We start from the raw sequence: 26,767 nt of genomic DNA, 5'->3' as shown, positions 1-26,767 counted from the left end.
TATTAAGCAAATGAGTTAGCTTATTTTGTCTAATCCTGGGAAGTCATCATTAGCTCCTCATTAAGAGCTTGAGAAGGGGTGACATTTTACGAGGTTTCGGGTTTTATTTTCACGGGGTTGTTTCGATATTTCCCGAATCCTTAAGTGGAGAGAAGGGAGGGCAAAGCCTAGTTCCCACCTAGGTCGCTTCTTATTGAAATGTAGTCGTCTCTTTATCTTAGCCCTAGCATGTGAATAGTAAATTAACTATTCGTGAGTAACACCCGTAGGTGGGAGTGGGGCGTTACACAGACCTCGGTGATCGGTCAAGTATCATCATTTGGCACCCACCGTGGGGTCAATTGCTCTATCTGCTCTTGTTCGTCGAGTACCTTAGACGAGCTCAAGTTCCCCCCCGTTATGGTGACAAGAAGAAATCCACCGCGAGCTGCCAATACCCAACCTGTCCTAGATCGAAGTCAACACCAACCACCGGAGAGTGGCCCCATAGAGGGTCATCCCCCAAATCCCTCACCATCACAAGATTGTGTCGCCCAGTTAGAGGGATAGCTCCAATGCTTGACGGAATTACTCAACACCTTTTTGACCCAACAGCAGCCTCCAAAGGTAAGACAAAGGGAGCACTCAAACCATGATAGTCGGCACCAAGGAGACTGCCACTCTAGTCATAAAGAATTCCAAGGTGGCGGATCCCCCTGTGCTGGGAAGGAGTCCTATCAGGACAAGAGACGGAGCGAACCCTCTAGGCGTGGCAAGTATGGGAGGTCGAGCTTAGAGGATGAGGAGTCCTCTAGTCTCGATTATGCCCGAGCCAGAGGGGCTCAGCGAGTAAGGCATTTGCGACATTTGGAGAGGGAGGTTGCAGAGTTGAGATGGAGAGAGGAAGAGGCACATGACATTGTTTCCAATCAGCCATTAAGTCAGGAGATCATGGCAATTATTCCATCGGAGCGCCTCCAAATCCCAGCCATCAAGCCATATGGAGGCACAAACAACCCTGCTGACCACTTAAATCTCTTCGCCTCTCACATGATGGTCTAGGCGGCACCCGATCCTATGTGGTGTAGAGTCTTCCCGGCCACTTTGGAAGGACATGCACGAGCCTGGTATTCAACCTGGCACACTAGTCGATTGCTAACTTCGGACAGCTTCAAAACAAGTTCTTGGCACATTTTGCTCCCCTCCAAAGGCACCGAATGTAAACTATGACCCTTGTGAATCTCAAGCAAAACCAATGGGAGTTATTAACAGATTTTGTGGCCAGATTTAATATGGAGGCATTGAGCATTGAGAATCTCGATAAGAGTATTGCCATGGTGGCTTTTCAGAATGCCTTGAGGGCTGGCCCTTTTACCCAGTAACTGGCTAAGAGGCCTCCCCAAACATTCACGGAGATCCTAAGCCGAGCCACCAAGTACATTAATGCCGAGGAGGTAATGCAGGCCAAGAGAATTGAATACTCAGACAACAAAGAGAAGAAAAGTCATAATAGGGAGTAAAAGCCTGAAGATAAATCAGGCCGACGGGGGGAAAGGTCGGGCCCCCGATGGAGTCCGGTCAGGTTCACCTTGCTTAATACCCCTCGGGCTAAGATCCTGGCTATAATTGAGAATAAGGATTACTTGAAAAAACCAAGACCTATGAAGGCCCCGGCTAACAAAAGGAGTAATGACAAGTATTTCCAATTCCATCGAGATCATGGACATGACACGAAGGAGTGCCATCAACTGAAAGAGGAGATTCAGGAGCTCATCAATCGGGGTTTCCTAAGGAGGTTCATAGCTAAGGATATTGAGCCACAAAGAGGTAAACGTCGGAGATCAAGGAGCCCCCCTCATACATGTGGTAGATCCTAGGAAAGGCGCAAGACCAAAACTTCGCCCAGGAGAGAGAGTCACCAGGAGGAGGGGAGTCCCCCACAACATTTAATTTTTCACACTTTAGCGGCTGGGATGGTGCCAGGCAAGGAGTCGGGAGAAAACTCTGATCTGCATCGAAATGGTGGAGTCAAGAGGGCTTGACCAGGGAACGTTATCTCCTTTACGGACAATAACTTGCCTGGGTATCCGGTTTCTAATGATCCACTAGTCATCACAGCAAATTTGGGAAAATAGGAGCTTCAACGGATCCTCGTGAACCCGGGGAGCTCCTCTAAGGTTTTATATCTACAGGCCTTCTTGGGCATGGCATACAAGATGGAACAGTTGAAGCCAGCTCATGTCCCTTTGATTGGATTTGACGGGCAAGTGGTGTATGCGAATGGTATGTTTCAGCTCTCGTTAACTCTTGGAAAGGGTTCTCGGTCTGCCCAGGTCATCTTAAACATTTTGGTAACAAAGGTCCCCTAGGCCTACAATATGATCCTGGGGAGATTGGGATTAAATGCTCTACGGGTCGTGCCGAGTGCTTACAACATGGTACTTAAGTTCCCTACTACTGTGGGGGTTGGAGAAGTCAGAGGAGACCTAAGGTCTGCCCGGGAGTGCTACATTGCATCCATCAACACAGTTAGGGGTATCGTGCAAGAGCAATCAGAACCCCAGGAAGATTCAGGACGAGGACAGGGCCCCAAGGTGAGGGAGGTCAGAATCTCCCCTCCCGCCACTGTCAGTTTTTTGCTGGAGGGTCCAGAGGATCTGAAGACTGTTGAGCTGGTGGATGAGCTCGTAGAGGTACCATTGGACCCAGACCGATTTGATAGATGCATGAGGGTGAGCGCCCAATTTAAAGACCCTCTTCGGACCCAGATTGTATCCTTTCTTCGCCAATATGTAGATATTTTTGCATGGTCGATCCACAACATTCCTGGCATAGACCCAGAAGTGATGACGCACTATTTGGGAGTGAAGCTGGGGTACCGACCTATCATACAAAAGAAGAGAAATTTTACCCCAGATAGGGCATGGGTTATAGAGGCTGAGGTGGAAAAACTGATGGCAGGACGATATATTCGGGAGGTCAATTATCCAGAGTGACTCGCCAATGTGGTTCTGGTCCCCAAGGGAGAAGGTAAATGGAGGTTATGTATTGATTTCACTGACCTTAACAAGGCCTATCCAAAAGATAGTTACCCACTTTCCCAGATCGATGCCCTAATTGATGGCATAACCAGATGCCAACTTATGAGTTTTTTAGATGCTTTTCAGGGATATCATCAGATCCCGTTACATAAAGAAGATCAAGTGAAGATGACATTCATTACGGACCGGGGCACCTATTGTTATACTGTTATGCCTTTCGGCTTAAAGAATGTAGGAGCTACATACCAACGGCTTGTAAATAGGCTCTTTCAAGACCAGTTAGGTCGCAACATGGAGACCTACGTGGATGACATGCTAGTAAAAAGCCTACTAGTAGACGAGCATCCAACAGATCTGGAAGAGTGTTTCAAAACCTTGCGCAGGTTCCAATTGAAGCTTAATCCCTCTAAGTGTGCTTTTGGTGTCTCTAAAGCGAAGTTCCTTGGGTATATCGTGCATCATCATGGGATCGAGGTGAATCTCGAGAAGATTAAAGCGATACTAGAAATGTCTACCCAGAGAAGCATTGACGAGATTGTGGAGCAGCTATGTCTTGACCTAGAACCAAGTTGGTTTGACCCTTTTGTCAGTTATTTGAAAGACGGCAAGCTACTAGAGAGTGACTTAGAGGCCCATGAGCTAAAAATGAGGGCCCAGAAGTTTATACTAATCAACGAGGAGTTGTATAAGAGATCCTTCACTCAACCACTCTTGAAGTGCGTGAGGCCATGCGAAGCTGACTATATTTTAAGAGATATCCATGAGGGAATATATGGGAGTCACATAAGAGCACGGACTCTTTATCAGAAAGCCCTTCGACAAGGGTATTATTGGCCAACTATGGTGTCTGATGTAGAGCAGCTGGTCAAGAAATGTGAAAGATGCCAACGGGTCTCCAACCTAATTCATGTTCCTAGTGCCATGCTCACCCACTCGGTTCAGCCATACCTCTTCGCCCAATGGGGGATTGATATTCTAGGTCCGTTCCCGCCTACCGTGGATCAAGTAAAATTCTTGATTGCAGCTATAGATTACTTCACCAAGTGGATAGAGGTCGAGCCTCTGGCCTCCATCACTGCGCAAAAAGAGAAGCAATTTTTATGGAAGAACGTGGTTTGTCGATTTGGGATTCCACAAGTGATTGTTTCAAATAATGGGACCCAGTTTACAGATCGGACGGTCAAGGAATGGTGTCAAGAGTTAGGGATCAAGTAGCATTTCACCTCTGTAGCTCATCCACAAGCTACCGGACAAATTGAGCTTGCCAATTAGACTATGCTCCATGGATTAAAAGCTCCAGTTGACAAGGCAGATGGAAGTTGGGTGGATGAGTTACCGAGCATCCTTTGGTCTTATCGGACCACGAGGAGGGGGTCCACCAGGGAGACCCCATTCAGCTTATGTTACGGCTCAGAAACCCTTATTCCGGTAGAGATTGGGATCCCAATTTTAGAGTGGAGCATTTTGACCCAGAGTCCAGTGAGCAAGGCTTGAGGAATAACTTGGATACAATGGAGAAGCTTCGGGATGAAACAAGGGTTCGCTAGGTGGTTTATAATCAGCGGATTGAAAGGTACTACAACCGAATGGTGAAAACTCGAAGTTTTCTACCTTACGATATGGTCCTTCGACGAGCAAGTGTTAGCAACCCCCGAGACTCTAACAAGTTATCACCAACATGGGAAGGTCCCTATCGGGTTACCGAGACCCTCAGCCCTAGGGCATACCGGCTCGAGACCATGGACAGCACTCCCATAAAGAATACTTGTAATATTCAGAATTTGAGGAAATTTTATCAATAATGGGTTTACCCCAAAGAATTTGGAGCTATGTATTTTCTCAATAAAATCTCATTATGTCCTTTTTGTTACATCTGTAGATTTTTATCCTACAGAATATAAAATAAAAAAGAGGAAACAAAAGGCGAAGGGGAAGGAACGATTTTCCCCCCAACCTTAGAAACCTCCAAAGAGATTTTTTGAGTCCTTTCGTTATCAAAGATAGCGAGGATGAAGAAAAAGTAATGGGCCAGATATGGTCCTAGGGGACAACCCCTAAGATAAAAAAAGGAAGAGTGAGGGACCAAATATGGCCCCAGGGGACCACCCCTAAAATAAAAAGGAAAGAAAAGCTAAGGGGGGTGGAAACGACCCCCAAAGAAGCCGACCTAAGGGGTCTCGGAGGAGACTCCTAAGGCCTCATCTCTATACCAGAGTTAAAGAGGGCTAAAAATAATAGGGATAGATGTGACCCCAGGGGACAACTCCTAATAAAAAGGAACCAAGTATAACAGCATCCACCATCGTGTCAACATGAGAGTTACGGTGGAGGTGCAAGAAATCAGATAACAGAGACCACCCAACTCGGACTATTACAAAAAGGCATAACTTTGAGGCATTTTATTTAACAAAGGATCAAAGATCTAGTACAACTCATGTTCATGGCAAGAAGATACATACAAACATAGAACTAACAACTATGCTTCTTCTTCTTCAGACTCCTTAGATTCAATGGCAGAGGCTTGGGAGGATGATGCTCGGCTAAGCTCTGCGATCACATCCTCCATGGACCTGACGGGGGAGAAATCGAAGTCGAAGCAGGCTTTTTGCACTTCCTCCTTGCAGCGAAGGAAGCCTTTATTCTAGACACCCTGTAACTCCCGTCTGACAAACTCTTTCACCTCAAGGAGCTGGGTGGGGTCTGTATATCTCTCCTCTAGCTCCCGAACGTGCTGTTGAGACCACCCAACTCTCCCTCCATTGCATGGCAGCTAATCTCAAGCCCTTGGAGGCGTTTCTACAGCTCCGCGACTCGTTGATGTTAAGCCCTCAAATCCTAATCCCGCTGCTCGATGGTCCTATGGCAGTCATTAAGGGCATTATCCAACTCAAGCATTTTTTGTGAGTTCCTCGTCATTCACCTCTGGAGCTCGTTCTGAGCAACAATACTCTGTACTCAAATAGCAAAAATTAGAATATGGGAGCCGAAAGTTCTCTGTGATAAAGGACCAAGAGACTAATCTGAACCAAGCCCTGGCAGTAGCACGACTCCAAGGTCTCCGAAGTCAGATCCGCGACCCCCTCCATGTTCGCCTGAGTTGGTAAGCTCTGAATAAGCTGAGTCGCCACCCAAGCCACGCTGTTGTGGTCTGACTCATGGACATTCTAGTTTGGTCGATGAAGAGCCCGAGCGGGAATGGACGCCTCCTCCTGGATCATTTAAGAAAGGTGCTCGGTGCCTTGAAAGCCCCTTGCCTCGGTTTAGGGCAAAGAAGAATGGGACCTAGAGGCCTTCAATTTTTTGTGCCGAGATAGGAGCCGAGAGTCTTTGGTATGTCTCTTAACATTCGTTCGGGCCCATTTGGCCTCCTAAGCGGCTTGCTAATCGGTCCCCCATAGCTCCGCGTCGTCAATCATCTTGGCTACAAAGCATGACAAAATAAGATCGAGTGTCAAGATAAAGAAGCACACATAAATTGGAGACATGAAGCGGAACGAGAGGATTGTAAAAATCAACCTAAGGGAATGTTGGCTGCTGGGTAGGGGTATCGACATACACCCCCGAGAATCAGAGTTTGCTCATTAATCAATCTGGCGGTACTGACATGCTCCAAACCCATCAAAAGCTCAGCATCCCTCCTCTCTAATGGGGACATTTCACTTAGTAAACTTGTAAAGGGAGGCCGACTCCAGCCGGAGGGCATACCCATAGTAACAGAGGAAGATCCCATGAAGAAAAATATTTTTTTCCAACCTTTTAAGGAGGATGGGGTATCTATGAGGAACTTATAACCAGGGTATGCCATGAAAGAATAGCGAAATTCGGATTTATCAACACATATAAGGCGAAATAGTTTTAAGAAGAACTTAGCTTTAGGGACGATACCTCTCCCCTAACAACATATAACGAAGGCGACTAAGCTCCCCCACCCATTGGGCACTAGTTGAGAAGGACATAAACCTACGAGATGAAAGATCTCAGCTAGGTTGTCTTCGAAAGAAAATCGGCATCTGACTTCAAGAGAGGTTTTGTAACACCCGGTGTTACAGGTGTTAAAAGAATGAGAAAGAAAGTGAGAAAATTCCAAAAAAAATGCCCTTGAGAAGGTGTTGGATCCTTGAGATTGAGGGTGCCCTATGAGAGGGGTATTTTGGTAATTTGGATAGTGAAATCCAATATAAAGGGTATTTTGGTAAATTGAAAATAATTCCTATGTAGAATTAGGTATGTAAGTGAATAAAAATCCCAATTTGGTATTTATGTGGAGATATATGGAATTAATAAATTCACCAAGAATATTTGGGAATTTTAGAATTTAATTCCATAAAGGAATTTAATTATGGAATATAGGGAAATGGTGGATATTAAATTATTTGAGAATAATTATATTTTTCCCTAAGTTGGTAAATTAGTGTGGTAATGCCACATGGAGAGATGAGATTAAACTTGGAAGCCAAGGTTAGTGTCTTGTTGTGACACTTGGCAAAATCTTATGGAATGAGATTTAATTAAATTTGGTGACAAGGATTTATTTAATTGAGAGAATTTGGTGACACATGGCATGATCTTATGAATCAAGAGTGATATTTAAATAAATGCAAAAAGGAAAAAGAAATTAGTCTCTCAAGCATTAATGAGAGCCATGATGGAGGGAATTAAAAGAAAATCCATATTAAAAAGAAAATAGTCAAGCATTTATGTGGGAAAATGGTGGATTTAATTAAATGTTAAAGTAAATGGGTTATGTCTTTCAAGAGCCTTTAAATTTAAATCAAAAAGAAATTATTTAAGTCTCCATTAAATGCTTGAAAAGTTATGGATTTAAATTAAATGCAAAATTGGGAAATTAGTCAATCTTGGAAATTAGTCATGATTTAATTATTTGGAAAATGGGAGAATTATGGAAAATTGGGATTGATCCAAGGGATGAGATTTAATCTCCAAAGAAAGATCAATGGATGAGATTCAAGGAGACAAAGTCTCTTGGATTTGTGTTTTCTTTGAGTCAAGAGAAGTGTTCTCCTAAGATCAATGGCTAGGATTAAATTTGGGAGAAGCACAAGGATTGTGCTAGTGTTTAAAGGTGGAGATTTAGTCTCTTGAAATAAGAAGAAATCTATGGCTAGGATGTAATCTTGAGATTTGGCATGGATTAAGAAGAAAGTTCTATAAATAGGGAGTGGGAAATTGGTTCAAAGTTTTTCCCCACATGTGAAGTGAAAGAAGCAAGAAGGAAATCAAAACTAAGAGAAAGACGAGAAAGACTAGCAAAGGTAAACCTAGTTCCCTCTCTTGAAATAGTTGAATGCTTACATATAAGAGCTAAAAATAAAATTTCTTTATTATTTTGTTAGGGTGATTAAAGTCTAAGAGAGAGTCTTGGATTGTGGAAGTGTTAAAGCTTCAAAGAAAACAAGGTAAGGGATAGCCCCAAGTGGTGGGGTTTTGCTTGCATTTGTACATGGTTTGTATGAGTTGCATGTGATGTTTCTTTGCATGTTTTATGCCCTAGCGGACCTATGGCCATAAGGAGGACTTGTGATGGGAGTGAGGGGTTGGTTGGTGCCTTAACCTAAGTGGTTATGAGGGCATGGAGAACTACCCTTAATGTGCATTGCATTTGCATTACATGTTATGTTTCTCATACTTCTTTTACATTTGCGTAGCACCCTTACTGAGCATTGGCTCATAAGGTCCTTTGACCTCTATGTAGGTGGAGAATCATCTAAGGGAAAGGGAGATTTGCAAGGTTGAAGGTATTGAAGCAAAGAAGAAAGCATGTGTAGTGGTTTATGTAGTTTTGTGGTCTTGTGTTGTATTATTTTGTTAAATATGTAATGTATGTTAAATGTGGTGAAAAGGGGGTAAACTTGAGTGTTTTGGATGCCCCTTGGTATGAAAGGTATTCTGGAAAATATGGTATTTAAAAAAAAATATTTTTTTTTATAAAAAAAAAAAGTGGAGGCAGTGTGTTGGTGCCAAGGGCGCGCCTTGCTGCTATGCTGGGGGGGGGGCGCGGCTGGCTGCTGCTCCCCCCCCCCTGCTGCTATGCTGATTTTTTTTATTTTAAATTTTACTTTCTGTTTATTTAAATATATGATATTATTTTGGAAATTCTAAAATAATTTATATTTGAATAAATAAATAAATGAGTATTTAGCCTCTAAGTTAATTATTAAATTAATATGAATTTGAGGCAATTGTGGAAAAATTTTCTATATTTTGGGAATATCAATAATGGAGTATTTTCCTTAAATTTTAAAAAAAGAAAAAAATGGACGAGGATGCCTTGAGGTTTTTATTTCAAAAATTAATTTCCTAATGGTTGGAAAATTATGGTATTTTGAAATAATTAAAGGGAGAAATAAATGGAGATTTAATGAGAAAAATTTATTTAAATTTTTTCCAAAGAAATATTAATCCAAATATTTTCCAAAGGAATTGGAAGTGAGATAAATGGGTTAATGGTTGGAGCAAAGAAAAGAAAAAATTATTTTCTTATAATTAAGGCGTTATGCCATAATTTATTTGAAGCTAGAGAGTTATAGCTTATTTTCTTTCGATCCTGGGAGGTCACCCTTAGCCCTTCATTAAAGAGCTTGAGAAGGGGTGACGATTGCGAGGTTTCGGGTTTTAAAAGGTCGTTTCGATAATTCCCGAACCCTCGAGCGGAGCGAAGAGAGGGCAAAGCCTAGTTCCCACCTAGGTCATTTCCCATTGAAACGTAGTCGTCTCTTCATCTTTGCCCTAGCGTGCGAATAGTAAGTTGGCTATTCGTGAGTAACACCCGTAGGTGGGAGCGGGGCGTTACAGGCTTCATAGATGGTTAAACCACCATGAGGGAATTGATGGGCTCTAAGATTGAAGGGTGCAGCGTACCAAAAGCCCTTGATGGGGAGATGATATTTTTGGACGAGTCCAGAGATCTCATCCTCGGACAAGGTAGAATAAGCAAGGGTTAGGTCATCAGGGAGACCACTACGATCGAGCTCTAACTCCATGTCAATATCGTTATCAAAAGAGAAGGCATCAGGGTGGGGCTAGGAGGTCCCAGCGTCTCCTATTTGCATACCAGACTGGGAAGAGGAGCTGGATGAGCTAGAAGAGTCCGAGCTATTCCCATCCGAGTTGCTAGAGGAGGTCATGGGGATCGACTTACTAAAACAACATAACATAGGGAAGAGAGACAACGAAAAATCACAGAAAATAAGAGAAATGAGGCAAAGGAATACAAGCTGATTAGAAGAATTCCAGAGATGAAAGGGAAATGAACGGGAGAACCCTTAGGAAGAAGCCGATCCGTCCCTTATTGAACTTGAAGGCGCCGCTCAGAGTCTCTCGTACCTCGTGGGAAGCTTGCACGAAAAAAACCAGCCAAGAAAAACCAATTAGAGGCAGGGGCCAAAAGATCCCCCCCTCCTCAAAAAAAAAAAAGGGTCGGCTGGACCCCTATAGGTCGCAGCGCACGGCCGAGCCGCGCGACCTCAGCCAGCGCTACCTCAGCCCACTCGACCGAGGCTAATATGGTCGAGGCGCAGGGCCGAGGCCGCTAGTCTTGGCCACACAAAAAAAAAAAAAAAGAGGGAGGGAGAGGCCTCTTACCTTTTACTCCACTCCAAAAATACCTTCACTCCAATAATGCTTATGAGAAGGGGACCATGTACATATCCCTTTTTATAAAGTTCTTTGAGAGCCATGAGAAGGGTGAGGGGACATTGAGTTTGGAAGCGAGCCAATAATTGAGATCATTAATCCTATTTTTTGCAAAAACTCTTTTTTGCAAGAAAGTAAAAAAGCTTGGAGGACTACTCCTTCAGTTGCCCGAGCTCCTCACCCTCACAACTCAAGGAGTTGGGGGGACAAGTGGTGAGAGGATATTTTACTAAAGAAAAATTTACTATACTACCCTCGGAGACTACCAACCTGGTGCCGCCACGTGCCTGTCTCAGGAAGCGCCATGTGTCCTCCAGATCTTCATCCCATATTTGATTTTGAACGAGAGTGACCCGGTCAATCAAGATTCTCTCCAACGTCTTTTTCAAATGTTATCCTATCTCTTTAGAGTAAGCTCGACGCCATCTTTAAATAGAGGTCAACTTCTACAGATATGGATATCTGACTACTGAGTGACTTTCCATTTCGAGTATCTTCTTCTACTAACTTGAGCGTCAGAGTCCTCCTGGGAGATTAAAGCCCCGCCATTGCAGGTACTTGCTTCGAGGCAGATCTCGATGATCGGTCCAGTATCATCAGTGGTCTATTATATTTTTGTTCTTTGTACTCTCCATCCTTGGGGGAAAGATTATATCAGAGGTCTGTTTGAATTACTTTCTTTCCTTTTTTGGTTTCATGAATATCTATTTAACTAGCCATTCTTAATTTCTTAATTGTATTATACCGCCATAAAATTTTGCAAAACAAGAAACAATCTTGTTTCTGTAATACCTTTTTCTAGTGATGATACTATCTCTCTAATTATACGTAATACAAAAGTTTATTTACCATTTGTGTATCTTAAGCGTGAATGAATTCTGTTCATTTTCTTCATCTTTACCATTGTAACCCAACATTTTCCTTTACAACCCAAATGCTTTTACATCCTAATATATGTGAATCTTGTGGAGTCTTTTTCTGCTTTGCAAGACAAGCACTTCAGTTCATTAGGCAACTTGGCCAAGCACTGCATGCTGTGAGCTTGAAGAGGGAGGGAGAGTAGGCAACACTTGCAACTGGTTCATGTTACAGGTCCACTATATTCGGAGAAACTTCAAGAGTATTGACTTTGGGCAAGAGGATCTTAAAAGCTTGAGTGATGCAGTGGATGGTTTTTCGCTTATGACCTATGACTTCTCAGGGCCGCAGCATGCACCTCTGAAGTGGATCCGTTCTACTTTACAGCTACTCCTTGGTCCCTCCGGTACGGGTACTTCTAGCCTGGCCCACAAGATATTTATTGGTATCAATTTCTATGGCAATGACTTCATCCTCTCCGAAGGTAATGTTACTTTGGTTCATCTCTTAATGATATATACTGCTTGGTATTAACCTACCTACCTTTTGCACCATGTGTTCAGTGATTAATGGGACCAGATGACGGAAGAATTGGATTAAAGAAACTAAGTTAGAGGGTTGGGAGGCAGGATTACAATTTACAAATTCCTATGTAAATTCTTGGTGATAAAACAAGGCACGATGATTTGTGATTTCCAAAGCATCTTGAATCCTTTAGGTCCCAGTTCTACGTCATTAGAGAAAGCAGGAGATGGACTTCTTAGGATCTCTCTCATATTCTAGAATAAACCATCTTGTATCTTGTCAGTGCATCGCTGCTTCTTTGTCTGTATAATAATACTCTCCTGCATTAAAGGACTTCACTACTATATTAATGCACAGGCCTTCTTCGATTATTTGTCTTTGTTGGAACAGCACAGGCCTTCTTCTATTCAGTGGGAGAAGAGCAGCGCGGAGCATTTTCTTTTGTATACACTGACAATAAGCGTGTCAAGCATGTAGTGCTGTTTTAGCCGTCACTGTTGTCAATTTCAATGCGGCTAGAGGAAGCTCGTTCATGGGGGTGCAGTAGTAGGCATATCAATTTGGGAAATCGGACAAGGTAATGAATTTCTTTTTTGATCTTCTGTAGCAGTAAGATCTCCTTGCCTTAGCCTCTCCTAGATGTTGTAACATGGCTTTGAGTTATTTGGGCTTTTTAAAATCTATGACCCAATTACTGCTGCTGCTGCTGCTGGTGGTGGGCTTTTTTAAGATTGCTTGCGGCGGCCAGTTTTATTTGGGCTTCTAAAAAATTTTTACAAGCTCTCCATATTCTCTTAAGATTTTTAATTTTATTTAATTTAAATTTATCAAAAATTCGCCATTGCCATATGCTCTTTAAGATTTTTGTTCGGGAAACTAAAGTCATCATAATGATGTTGATGTTGTATCACAATTGTAATCAATATTTTCTCCTAATATTAATTATATATGACATTTTCTGCAGTTGTGGTGATTCTAATTTTGTGGAAAATAATTATTTGCTGGCTTTTAAGTAAACAGGGACTTTTACCAAATACCCATATTTTATGGTTATATTAACATTATAATGAATGTACATATATAATTAATTTAACTTTTCTTCTATAAAATATTTAAATTGCTAATATTTTTGGTTATCATGACTATGATTAGGGGGGGGGGGGGGGGGTGTCTCACATTTCTTCAATAAAATATTTAAAATTTTACAGTTATTATTGTTATTGTTAAGATACAACAATCAATTATTTGATTGAAAACGTTGTTATCAAATTATTCGAATTTACAAAAATAAGAAAACAATCAGAAGGCGCGGAGAGTGTAAGCACCCCCGCCCAGATATCCCCAACCACCAGGACCACCCGAATGGGAGCGCCTACAAGAGGAGAAAAAGAATGAACACGAGACAAGAACTACCCTAGCATGCATACTTAAAAACAAGAACAGCGGAAGCAAAGCTAAACACATGCATGCTCTACGGTTACCCCGCGATTATAGCGGTCACATGATAAGTAAATAAACACAGGCTCCTGTGCCAACATACACGAGATTCGAGAGATGACCTGGCACAGTAAAAATAATAGAGTAAATCCTACTCAACTATCAGAGTTGACAGGGATTGACAGGACTGTTTGTACACCATACCGATTCTGCTGCTAAAAGCTTACACTCTTTCCCATGGCCCACGCTGTGACTACCTGGAATGATGGAAAAACAAGATGAGTCGGGAGACTCGGCAAGTGATAGCGCGCATATTTTATATTATTTATCCCTCTTATTCCATCTTCATTGCACTCTATTTAGGTTATTTCATTTGTCTTGTGTTTATTTTATTTTATTGGGCTTCACACTTTTTTATTCTTATTTGGCAGACTTGGGCCACAGATTTGAGCTATTTCGATAGAGGCGCAAGTGGGCTTCGCAAGGTGGACGGACATCAAGTTTGAAAGAGGCAACCATACTTCATTATGGGTTATGGGCAAATTTAGAATCCATTGGGCCCTTTTTAATTAATTAAATTATGGGCCATATGTAATAAAAAAAAACCCTAAGCCCATTTAGCCTAGGTTTTTCTTTTCCAAAACCCTATAAATAAGAGCTAGCTAAGAGGCATTAGGTGTGGCCGATTTTGGAGGATTCTCACGGTTTCGACCTAGAAGCTATGGAAGGCTAATTCGCTTGTAATCTGCTACATTCCCGTACCCCTTGCCTGGTTTGAGTCTCGGTCATGTAGTCGAATCTGGTTTGGAACTCGACTCTCATATTTTTATTGATGATTTCGTTTCTTTTCCTTCTCTAAGTTTATGTATGTTTCTTTTACGCGGTTGTGTGAATGCATGCATGATCTTTGGATGGGTTTAATTGACGTGCTCGGTTGAGGAATTGATTAGAAAGAAACGGTATATTATAAATTGTATGAGCGATTGCTCGTTTTGATTTAATCTTTTACGATTGTAGAAAGTAAAATCAAACCAAACAAATTATTTTCATAAGTGAGACGGGGATTACCGTGGTAAGGAGGTACGGTTTGTAGCGGGTTACATTTTAGTTGGTCGAGAATTCATCTTTGTTCCATTCTTGAGCATTTTTAAGTTCGATTTTCATCACAACCCCCCTCGTTTAATCTTGTTTTGACAGTTCGTTGGGAGACGACCTGGGGAGCATCCTAGCTGCAAACCAGTCCTAATACATACACTAATCTGGTCGGTTCGACAGCCTCGATCAAGAGTTTGGCGCCGTTGCCGGGGAACCGTCAATTTGTTTTGCCATAACAAGATTTGTTTATGTTCTGTTCTTTTGTTTCTTTTTAATTCTCTTTCATTCTTTGTTGCTTTCTTTTTTTTTTTTCTTTCTGTTTTTTCTTTTCTGTTTTCTGCCATAACCAACACTGTTCACCACCGTCGACTATCTCGGAATGCCCTAATTTTTGGTGTCCAAAGGAATGGGGGTGTGAGGATAAATAGTCACGAGTTTACGGTGAGGAGGGTGTTTTTTGGCCAAATTCCAACGTTTAGACCACTTTTTAGGCCATTTTATGTGTTCTTGGTGTGTTTATGTGATCCTTCCTTGTGTGTTTTTGTTTTATTTTTGCTCTTGTTGATATTTAGTGCATGACCAGATCATCTAAGGGTGAACTAATTGATTTAGATCTAGAAATTGAGAGGACCCGTAGGCGACAAGCAAGAGAACTTAGGTCTCAAGATAAGATAGTGACTAATAGTGTCTTTCCCATTGTTTTTGATACTGTGTCTGAGTTCCAACCTAAATTGATCAATATGGCTGCCAATGAAAACAATGGCAATGAGAATAGGAATAATGGGAATAATGCTAACAGAACTATTAAAGAATTGGCTGCCCGTGATGTGCATTATCAACCCTTGTGTATTCACTATCCTCAATTGGAGGCAAACTTTGAACTGAAATCTGGATTGATACATTTGCTTCCTAAGTTTCATAGTCTTGCAGGTGAAGATCCACACAAGCATCTGAAGAAGTTTCATGTGGTATGCTCCACCATGAGGCCGCAAGGGGTTGATGAAGAACAAATAAAGCTAAGGGCATTCCCTTTATCTCTTGATGGAGCTGCCAAAGACTGGCTGTATTACTTGCCACCCTCAGCCATTACCAATTGGGATGGCCTGAGGAGAATATTTCTGGAGAAGTTCTTCCCTGCTTTTAGAACAGTAGCCATCCGGAAGGACATTTGTGGCATCTGACAGATAGGTGGAGAAAGCTTGCATGAGTATTGGGAGAGATTCAAGAAGTTGTGTGCTAGTTGTCCTCATCATCAGATAAGTGACCAGCTCCTCATTCAATATTTTTATGAAGGCTTGCTCCCCATGGATAGGTACTTAGTGGATGCTGGATCTGGAGGAGCCTTAGTGGAAAAGACACTAGCTGCAGCCCGGGACTTAATTTCAAAGATGGCTCAAAATGCACAACAATTTGGTACCAAGTTGAACACTCCCATGAAGACTGTCAATGAGGTTGGTTTTGCTGCACCTATGGACCAACGGAGAATAGAAAATAGGCTGGAGGAACTAACTTCAATGGTTCGCCAGTTAGCCCTTGATCGAAACCAGCCCCCGCAGGTATGTGGCATTTGTTCATTATCTTCACATGTAGCTGACCAGTACCCACAATTGCAGGATAACACAGAATCATGTAATGGAATCTTCCATGGAAGACCGTTTCAGCAACAGCCATAACAGAATAGGTATGATCGCTATGCTCCCACCTACAATCCGAGCTGGAGAGACCATCCCAACTTCAGATATGGGGGTGCTTCAACTCAACCATTCCAACAGAGGTTCAATGCACCGGGTCAAAGTAATGCCATACCAATGAAGCAACAAGCGCAAACATTACCCAAGGCCGAACTGAGCTTGGATGACATAGTGCAACAATTGGTTGCCAATACTCTCAAATTCCAACAACGGACTGACACCACCATACAGAATTTGGAGACACAGATTGGGCAGTTAGCAACTAACATAAATGAGCTAAGGAGTCAAGGCTCGGGTCAACTACCTTCACAGCTAATATCCAATCAAAAGGGAAATGTGAGTGCGATTATGCTGCGTAGTGGTAAAGAAGTGAATGTTCCAGAGAAGGCACAAGAAGAAACCGGTAGAAAAGAAGAGTCGCAGCCCCTCTCAATTCAAAGGGCCAAGCAGCACATCAATAATGATCAGGTCAAGGGAGAGAACCCCTATACCAATCCATTACCTTTTCCCCATAGAGCCACTCAAAACAAGAAGAGGGCTAAAGCTGAGTTGGATAAGGAGATCATGGAGACTTTTCAGAAGGTGGAAGTCAATATACCACTCTTGGAGGCCATCAGACAGATTCCCAAGTATGCCAAGTTTCTCAAAGACTTGTGCACCCACAAGAGGAAGCTGAAGGGAAATGAGCAGGTCAACCTTGGAAGGAATGTCTCAGCCCTAATCCAGCCCGCCATGCCTTTGAAATGCAAAGATCCAGGGACATTTACCATTCCTTGCACTATAGGAGAGCTGCAATTCACAAATGCTTTGCTAGATTTGGGTGCTTCCATTAATGTAATGCCTAAGTCTGTTTATGCATCCTTGCAGGTTGGCCCATTAAAATCCACATGAGTGGTAGTCCAGCTAGCTAACAGGAGCACGGCCTATCCCACGGGAGTCTTGGAGGATGTGCTGGTTAAAGTTAAGGATCTTATCTTCCTAGCTGACTTTTATGTTTTAAATATGGAAGATGATAACAAACTTGGACATGCACCATTGATACTAGGAAGACCTTTCTTGAAAACTGCTAGGACAATAATTAATGTGCATGAGGGTACCTTGTTTATGGAATTTGCTGGTAATACTATCCATTTCAACATTCTTGATTCCATGAAGTATCCTTCAGAAGATCATTCCTCCTGGCATGTTAATTTTATTGACTTGATGGTTGATGTTGCATGTGCTGATCTTGCTGACTTTGTTTCTGAGTTCCCCACCATCCATGACTTTCCTGATAGTGTGCATTTCCCTGATTATCATGATGGATTCAGTAAGTGTGCCGCTTGTTCTGAGATAGATGAGTTTTTAAATCTTTCTAAATCTGACATGAGTTTTCAGCATGCGCACCCCGCTACCTTACACGACTCTCATGAGCCTTCCATGGAAAATGTTTCCCTTGCTGAGAATGTCATGCAAGCAGATGGTTCTCTTAACTTAAACACAAACAGGTTGCTGCCTTCAATCCAACAGCCACCTGCCTTGGAGTGCAAACCCTTACCTAACAACCTCAAGTATGCTTACTTGGAGGAGGGAGAGAAGTTGCCAGTGCTCATAGCCAACAACCTCCGCCCTGACCAAGAGAAGAGATTGCTGGACCTACTCAGGAGGAACAAACGAGCAATAGGCTGGACCTTGGCGGATATACCAAGTATTAGTCCTTCTTTGTGCATGCACAGGATTCATTTAGAGGAAGGAGCCCGACCAGTGAGGCAGCCACAGAGGAGACTCAATCCCACCATCCTAGATGTGGTCAAGAAAGAGGTAAGTAAGTTACTTTCGACTGGTATCATTTATCCTATATCTGATAGCAAGTGGGTGAGTCCAGTGCAAGTCGTCCCCAAGAAGACAGGTTTCACCGTGGTGGCTAATGAAAGAAATGAGCTAGTGCCCATGAGAGTGCAGAACAACTGGAGGGTCTGCATCGACTATAGGAAGCTCAACCAAGCAACCAGAAAAGATCACTTTCCCATTCCATTTATCGACCAAATGTTGGAAAGGTTAGCAGGTAAATCGCATTATTGTTTTCTTGATGTCTTTTCTGGTTATTTTCAGATATGCATAGCACCAAAGGATCAAGAGAAGACCACATTCACTTGTCCTTTTGGCACTTTTGCCTACCGAATGATGCCATTTGGCTTATGTAATGCTCCAGGTACGTTCCAACAGTGCATGATGAGTTTATTTTTTGAATTTCTTGAGCATTGTATGGAAGTATTCATGGATGACTTTTCTGTTTATGGCACCTAATTTGATGACTGCTTGGTTAGCTTGGGTAAAGTTTTGGAAAGGTGTGTTGAGAAAAACCTTGTTTTGAATTATGAAAAATGTCACTTCATGGTTGAGCAAGGCATAGTCTTAGGTCATGTTATCTCCAGACAAGGTATCGTGGTTGATAGTTCCAAGGTGGATGTCATTGCTTCTTTACCTTACCTCGCGTCTGTGCGGGAAGTACGCTCTTTCCTTGGCCATGCAGGGTTTTACAGGAGGTTCATCCAAGATTTCAGTAAGATTGCCATTCCATTATCCCACCTCCTCCAAAAGGATGTGGATTTCAACTTTGATGAACAATGCAAGCAAGCCTTCGAGGAACTTAAGAGGCAATTGACTTCTCCACCGATCATCCAACCACCCAACTGGGAGTTGCCCTTCGAGCTCATGTGTGATGCTTCAAACTTTGCAGTAGGCGCTGTTCTCTCTCAGCGGGTGAATAAGAAGTCGCATATCATTGCCTACGCCTCACGTACCCTGGACAGTGCTCAAGCCAATTACACCACGACTGAAAAAGAGCTCTTAGCCATTGTCTTTGCTTTAGATAAATTTCGATCATACTTATTGGGATCTAAAGTTATTGTGTTTTCTGATCATGCAGCCCTAAAGTTCCTTCTGAAGAAGCACAATGCAAAACCTAAGCTTATCCGGTGGATGTTGCTACTCCAGGAATTTGATATTGAGATCAAAGAAAAAAGTGGAGCTGAAAACTTGGTAGTCGACCACCTGAGCCGGATACCTGCTTCTTCCGACTCGTCTGACATGGATCATCCGCCTATCAGAGATAATTTTCCAGACGAGTTGCTTTATCACTTACATGGTACTGAACCTTGGTATGCTGACATGGTAAATTTCCTAGTTGCTTTTGAATTACCTGCACATTTTAAGAAAGCACAATTACATAAATTTAAAAGCGAAGCTAAGTACTATGTATGGGATGATCCATATTTGTGGTGCTTGTGTAGTGACCAAGTCCTTAGGAGATGTGTCCCTGATCATGAATTTGCATCTGTCCTACATTTCTGTCACACTCTTGCATGTGGTGGTCATTTTGGTCCGCAACGTACTGCTAGAAAGGTCTTAAACGCAGGGTTATATTGGCCATCCCTTTTCAGAGATGCATATGGATTCTGTAAGAACTGTACACGTTGCCAACACACAGGTTCAATTTCATGCAGAAATGAAATGCCTCAGAAACCTTTATTATTCTGTGAGATATTTGATGTATTGGGCATTGATTTCATGGGTCCTTTTCCTGTCTCTTTTGGTTTTGTGTACATTCTTTTGGCTGTGGATTATGTTTCGAAATAGGTGGAAGCTAAAGCCACCCGGACTGATGATTCTTCTATGGTTGCAGATTTTGTTAGATCTCATATTTTCTGTAGGTTTGGCATTCCCAGGGCCATCATCAGTGATCAAGGATCCCACTTCTGCAACAGGAAGATGCAATCCATGCTCCGAAAGTATGGAGTTTTACATAAAGTGGCAACGCCCTACCATCCACAGACCAATGGGCAGGCTAAGGTTTCAAACAGACAGATCAAGCACATTCTAGAGAAGACAGTCCAGCCCAACAGGAAAGACTGGAGTCAAAGGTTGGAAGATGCACTTTAAGCCTACCGCACGGCCTACAAGACTCCGATCGGCATGTCCCCATATCGACTGGTCTTTGGAAAAACATGTCATCTGCCGGTAGAGATCGAGCATAAGGCCTATTGGGCGGTGAAGCAATGCAACATGGATATGACAGAAGCTGGTTCCAAGCGGAAGCTTCAATTGCAAGAGCTTAAGGAATTGAGGTTAGCAGCATATGAGAACTCCAAGATCTACAAGGAAAAGACCAAAGCGGCACACGACAAATTGATTGCGAAGAAGGAGTTCAACGTTGGCAATAAAGTCCTCCTCCACAATTCACGCCTAAAATTGATGCCTGGTAAGTTGCGTTCTAGATGGGTTGGTCCTTTTGTGGTTACTCATGTTTTTCCTTATGGTGCAGTTGAGATTATGGACGAGTCGACTATGAAGAAATTCACAGTTAATGGGCAGAGGCTTAAGCATTTCTACGAGGGCTTTACAGAACACACAGTGGAGGAGCTATCTCTCTTGGACCTTCCCCCGACTTGATACCACCAAGTTGTTTCTCTCTCCTTACTTTTCTTACTTGTCCTATACCTGATTCTTGCTGCTTGCTTACATTGAGGACAATGTAATGTTTGAGTGTGGGGGGGGGGGAGATTTAGAATAGAAGTTAAAAAAAAAATATTTACAAAATGAGACAAATTGAGTTTGAAAGAATTTGGCATGTTTAGAAAGTCGATCTTATCTTTTTGGAAGGCTAATTCGCTTGTAATCTGTTACATTCCCGTACCCCTTGCCCGGTTTGAGTCTCGGTCATGTAGTCGAATCTGGTTTGGAACTCGATTCTCATGTTTTTATTGATGATTTCGTTTCTTTTCCTTCTCTAAGTTTATGTATGTTTCTTTTACGCGGTTGTGTGAATGCATGCATGATCTTTGGATGGGTTTAATTGACGTGCTCGGTTGAGGCTTTGATTAGAAAGAAATGGTATATTATAAATTGTATGAGCAATTGCTCGTTTTGATTTAATCTTTTACGGTTGTAAAGAGTAAAATCAAACCAAACAGATTATTTTCATAAGTGAGATGGGGATTACCATGGTAAGGAGGTACGGTTTGTAGTGGGTTACGTTTTAGTTGGTCGAGAATTCATCTTTGTTCCATTCTTGAGCATTTTTAAGTTCGTTTTTCATCACAACCCCCCTCGTTTAATCTTGTTTTGACAGTTCGTTGACAGTTCGTTGGGAGACGACCTGGGGAGCATCCTAGCTGCAAACCAGTCCTAATACATACACTAATCTAGTCGGTTCGACAGCCTCGATCAACAAGCATAAGGAAAGAAAGGTTGAAGGTTACACAAAACCAGTAAACTTTCCCCAAAACACCAACCCCAAGTACACACAAGCCATGAGACGCCACAACACAATAGTATAGTAACATAAAAGCACATACCGGTCCTTGAGGCCCACACAAGACACACGGCACCCAAGTCTCATACCAACCTGCCGCTGCCCTGAAAGGCAACATGAATCTCCAACAAACCTGCACGTGCCATCCCGGGTCGGTACTCCCGTCACCCGTCCATGTCGATACTCCCGACACCCGAGCCATAGGCTCCCTCGGAACGATACTCCCGTCCGAGAACTAATAACTACCAGTAGCCATGCAATGCACATAGAAATGCAATGGCGTAGTGAGCATCAATGTGATACACCGGCGCCCATACATCCAGGCATCAGGCCATGCTCCGCCCACATAGTAAACCACACGCGATGCATATGCCTGTGCTGGATGCAACCTGACCAAGCTAGCATGTCCATGTTCAAGCATACTCAATAAATGAATATCCCGATATGCAACCCGTACCCATGTGCATATCAAATCATGAACAACAATATTCATGAATCTAAACATGCAGAGAATCTCATACTGGTAGAGCTAATCAGTAGTGCCCGGCACTGGTCAACAGCCAGTGACTAAGAGTGTCCACCCGACGGTCCACTTTAGGGCCGTACAATAGTCTACCCCAATGTCACCAACAACCAACCCCTGCCCTACTGCTCGATAGCTCTAACTGAACCATAAATAAATCCGAGAAAAACCGTAAATAAACCCACACGTCTAGGAACCTAGTCCCCAGACTGGTTCAGCATCATTCCCAAAAGGAGTGGGGGTGGTACAAACCCCCATAGGCTCACAACGAATAAAATCCTAGAAGCCTCGGATTTAATTTAAATTAAAATAAATGAATAATAATTCAACAGATAAGGCTAGGCGCCAAATTAGAGTAAGGGAGAAGATAAAATACGAGAAATCACGGGGTCTTTCACGAGAATTGAAGAACATGAGAAGAGGGTTAGGAGCTTGCCTTTACACGGCCATTCCTTGCCTTTCTTGCATTCCCGCTACGAAGTAAAACGTTTAATAGCGATTAATAAAACCCGTAGCTCGTATTAATTAAATTTAACCATGTAATATAAATAATTTAACCGTCTAAAATCACATGTAGGCTCACTAAAAACAAAATCCCAATAAATCTCATATTTATTTAAAATTAAATAACGCCAATAATATCATCCATTTATATATATATATAATTACTACGCGGAACCGAAACGAATTAAGGGAAGGCGAGGGGTTCACAAAATGTAAAGAAATCGTAAGGGTAGAGAGAGCTTGCCTCTATTTAGCTATTTACAGCGTTTCCCCGCTTAAACACCACCAAATTAATATACGCTACAAATAGAATAACTCCCAAAATTAATAAAATTGGACCCAAAATAAAATTCTAATAGCGTAAAATTTATAATTTAAACGTATCACGCTTCTATTAATTTTTACCCACATACCTGATCACTTTCCATGCCGACAGAATCTCAAAATTCTATTATTTTTTCCTTATTTTTCTTTTCTTTCCTTTCTTTTCTTTTCTTTTCTTTTATTTTCTATCTTCTCCTTCCTTCTTCTTCTTCTTTCTTCCTACCCCTGCTCCTGCGCGCCTGTATCTCTTTCTTCTCTTTTCTTCTTCCTCCCCTTCTTCTTCTTCTTCTTCTTCTTCTTCTTCTTCTTCTTCTTCTTCTTCCCGCGGCTGTACCAGCACCGTCGCGGCCTCCTTCCTCCAGCCGCCGCCGCCTCCAACTCTGCCTCCACGGCCGCGCGTACCGCCGCTACTACTGCCTCGCGTCGCCACCGCCACCGCTGCTTCGCGTCGTCCATGGCCGCGGCTGGGTGCTCGGCTTCCATGGCAGAGCTCTCGACCAGCTTCCATGGCCACCCAGCATCTCGCATCTCTCTCCCTCTCTCGGTCTCTCCTTCTCTCTCAATCTCAATCTCTCCCTTCCTCCCTCACTTGGCCAAGCCATCTCCCTCACCCAATCTCTCCGCCCACTGATCTCTCTCTCTCTCTCCTCTGTTTCTCCATTTCGGCCAGAAGCTTCCATGAGAGACAAAAGCATCAATTTCTTTTTTATGCTTAGCACACGCGCACCGCCTCTCAATTTAATTAATTTAAACTAATTTAGATAAATTTAATTTATACTTTTATTATTTTTTTGGGGATATTACAGAGAGATCCCCACACAAACACTCTGATACTTAAGTCAGTTATTAAAAATAATAAAAACTGTATTGAAACCAGTATTAGAGAGGTACCTTTTCAAGAATGAATATTTGTTTATTTATAGAGAGATATAGAGTAATTTTAATAAATTTGAAGATTAAAATTATTATAGATAACATTTATCTTGATTATTCCTAATCTGTATGGGATTAGGATTCTTACAGATAATGTTTATCTTAATTTTTCTTAATTCGGCTAGGATTATGAAGATATTTATACGAATATTCTCAAATCTTTTAAGAATTAGAATTTTTTATGGATAATTAATTATATTTCTAAAGAAATTTTTGAATATCGAAATTATCTAATTTATGCGTTTGTGTGGGACCTTCTCACCCTGTATAAAGAAAATTTATGCCTTTTAATCCAAAATGATATTTTGAGTTTTTAAACCTTTTCTTTGATTTTTTTTAATGAACCTTTGCCTATTAGTATGTATAGTTGCCACAACTACTGCCCGCTTGTGATGCCACTTGGTTAGGAAGAATTTTAATTGATTTTAAGCAAGAGCAAGGGAATCCTCCAACAATATAATACTGTGACAACAAATCCATCGTTACAATGTCATAAAATGCAGTACAACAAGGGAGATCCAAGCACATTAAGATGCGTCATCAAGGAACTTGTTACTAAGGACTTGTAATACCCGGGAAATTATTAAGAGTATAAATGATATTTAATGAAGGGTATAATTGGAATTATCAAAAGAATAAGGCTATATGACACACTAACGCAGTCTTAGATGATTAAATCAGTCGGAGGGAGTAACCCGAACCTTAGATAGCTAAAGAAAATTGTACAGTATCGACAAGTGATTCGAATTATGATTTTTAGTGATGAAAGAAGTGGGATCAGGAACAGTTTTCGGTACAGCTGTCGACCAGGCTGAGAAAACCGAATCGACGTAGGAAACGTCCAGAAGATCAACAGAGCACGTCAAGGACTAGTGTTTAATGTGTAGAACAACCCTTAAGCGATTTTGGGTTGAATCAAATGGATTTAAGGTCAATTTGACCAATCGGGCCTAAGTGCAGTTTTCTAATTTTGCCCGAGGAAGGTCAAAACGGTAGTCTTTCAGGAATCTTGAGGGTCAAAAGAGATGTACTAAACTTGTGGGACTTAGAGGTATATTTGGATTTATCAGGGGAGTTGTAAAAAGGGCAGAATTGTCATTTGAAGAAAACAAGGGTCAAAATGCAAAAAAATGGAAAATGGCATAGTGTGAACGCGAAGGGATTTCGGCCGCCGCACTGCCACCGCACGTGGAGGCCGTTTCCGGCGATGGGACGGCCGAGGCTTGCTTGGGGAAGGTTGTATACGGCCAGGAGAACACTTGGGGACCAAGCTTGGCCGTTGATTGGCCGGAAAAAGGATCGGATTTTTAGTATAAAAAGAGGCCGCGGGTTTTGATTTTTGGGCTTCAAATCGATCGAGTTTTTGAATGATTTCGGGAGAGTGAATAAGGGGCTTTTGGTCGCGAGGCATCAAGGAATATTTTGGGAGGCTTTAGAAGCATTTTCGTCAAGTATAGAGGCCGATTGAAGCTCGGCCGAGGGTTGGTGGCGGACCGCTTTCCGCCGGCTGCAACTGCCCGTTAGGGGCATTTTCCGGTGGCCTTTCGGCCTGATTTTGGTACCATTGGGATCGATTCTTCAAGAGCTTCAAGGGGGTACCGATTTTACAGCCATCGGAGCAACCGGCGGTGACCAGTCTTGAGGAAGAAGACGACGCGCGTGGCTGCACGCGCCGGCTTCCACGCACAGACACGCGTCAGGCGCGTGAGGGCGCGTGTGATAGGGGCATTTTGGTATTCTTCTTCCAGTATTTTTGTTAATTTATGTGAGGATTTATCATGTTGAAACATTTTGGAAAATGTTTGAGGAAATAATTATTTTGGAATTATCAAGGAGAAAATTAGGAGAAAATAGAGAAAATTAAGGAAAAATTGAGGAAAATGGATTTTAATGCTTCCTTAATTAAATATGGTGTTTAGGAAGTATTGTGGCTCGAGGTGGAGTATAAGTTCAAGCATTTGGGATTTGGCACGCAAACCGAGGCATTACACGAGAATCGAGGCGATATGAACACATTCGATGTGAGTGGTTTGATTCCAACTTTTCCTTGTTTGGAAGTGTTCTTAGGTGCTTGTGGTGAGTTCTAGTGAGCGGTTATACCCTCCTGGACATAAATTGTTTTACAAGGCTTTGCTTATGATCATTGTGTCGATATTTGCTACATTGCATTAACTGTTTATTTTAAAATGTTGGTGCATGGCGTGAAAATCTTCATATCATTTGGGGTCAAGTTTAATTGCATCGTTGGGTCCGTATGGGGCGGGATGGGGTCTGCTTGAGATTGGGACAATGTTAATCCAGGTGAACGGGTGTCACACTGGGGGCACTCGAGGGAATAATGTTAAACCAGGTGAACGGGTGTCACGACGGTGCACCCGAGGGATTAACGTTGGACCAGGTGAACGTGTGCCACAGTGGGGCATTCGAGGGATTAAGTATGTCAAGGTGATATCTCGAGTTAGACATGTCTTGCATATTTACGTTTATCTGAGTATGCCATGCTCGTGTGTCTCTCATGCATTGTATGAACTGTTTTATGCCGTCACTTAGATGTTTATCATCTAACTTGGGCTATGCCCCTGGAACGTTTAATGTTCCAGCCAGGAACTGCTGCGGAGGCAAGGATGTGGCCGGTTGAGGGCCAATGGTGCTTAGTTTGTTAAGTCGTTGTAACGTTTGGAGGATTTAACATGCATTTCAGGTTGTAAACGAATAGTTGTATATAGCAATTTTATCATTTGATCTGTATTATGTATTTTGCTATGGAAATACAATGTAAGGACTATGGTGTTTGGTATTAGTGTATCCGCTGCGTTGTATTAAGACTCGTTTAGGTTATTGATCTTGATAGTTAAACGGGCAAGACTGGGGTTCGCGGGGTTTTGTTTCTGCATGTGAAGATTGTTCTTGA

At 42.3% G+C, this 26,767-nt stretch overlaps 1 protein-coding gene and 1 non-coding gene across 2 annotated transcripts; one reads left to right on the top strand and one right to left on the bottom strand.

The window, feature by feature from the left end:
• Window positions 1-11,756: 11,756 nt before the first annotated feature.
• Window positions 11,757-12,544, top strand: LOC127790976 (uncharacterized). Its single transcript, XM_052320715.1, has 2 exons — window positions 11,757-12,015; window positions 12,414-12,544. Exons 1-2 carry the CDS (start codon window positions 11,757-11,759, stop codon window positions 12,542-12,544), a joined length of 390 nt encoding a protein of 129 aa, XP_052176675.1.
• Window positions 12,545-15,742: 3,198 nt separating this feature from the next.
• LOC127791271 (small nucleolar RNA R71) lies at window positions 15,743-15,846 on the bottom strand. Its single transcript, XR_008020911.1, has one exon. It is a non-coding gene; the product is annotated as a small nucleolar RNA R71 (small nucleolar RNA).
• Window positions 15,847-26,767: the final 10,921 nt, after the last annotated feature.

The sequence above is a fragment of the Diospyros lotus genome, chromosome 14 (genome assembly GCF_014633365.1).
Source record: "Diospyros lotus cultivar Yz01 chromosome 14, ASM1463336v1, whole genome shotgun sequence".
Taxonomy (NCBI): Eukaryota; Viridiplantae; Streptophyta; class Magnoliopsida; order Ericales; family Ebenaceae; genus Diospyros; species Diospyros lotus.
Note: the sequence above shows the minus strand (reverse complement) of the source record. Positions and strands in the feature narration are given on the sequence as shown.

Bases quoted from the DNA above. Each gene is read 5' to 3' on its own strand.
- LOC127790976 (XM_052320715.1), top strand. From the start codon at position 11,757: ATGTTACAGGTCCACTATATTCGGAGAAACTTCAAGAGTATTGACTTT. The intron at 12,016-12,413 runs GTAATGTTACTT...ATTAATGCACAG, and splicing joins TGACTTCATCCTCTCCGAAG to GCCTTCTTCGATTATTTGTC.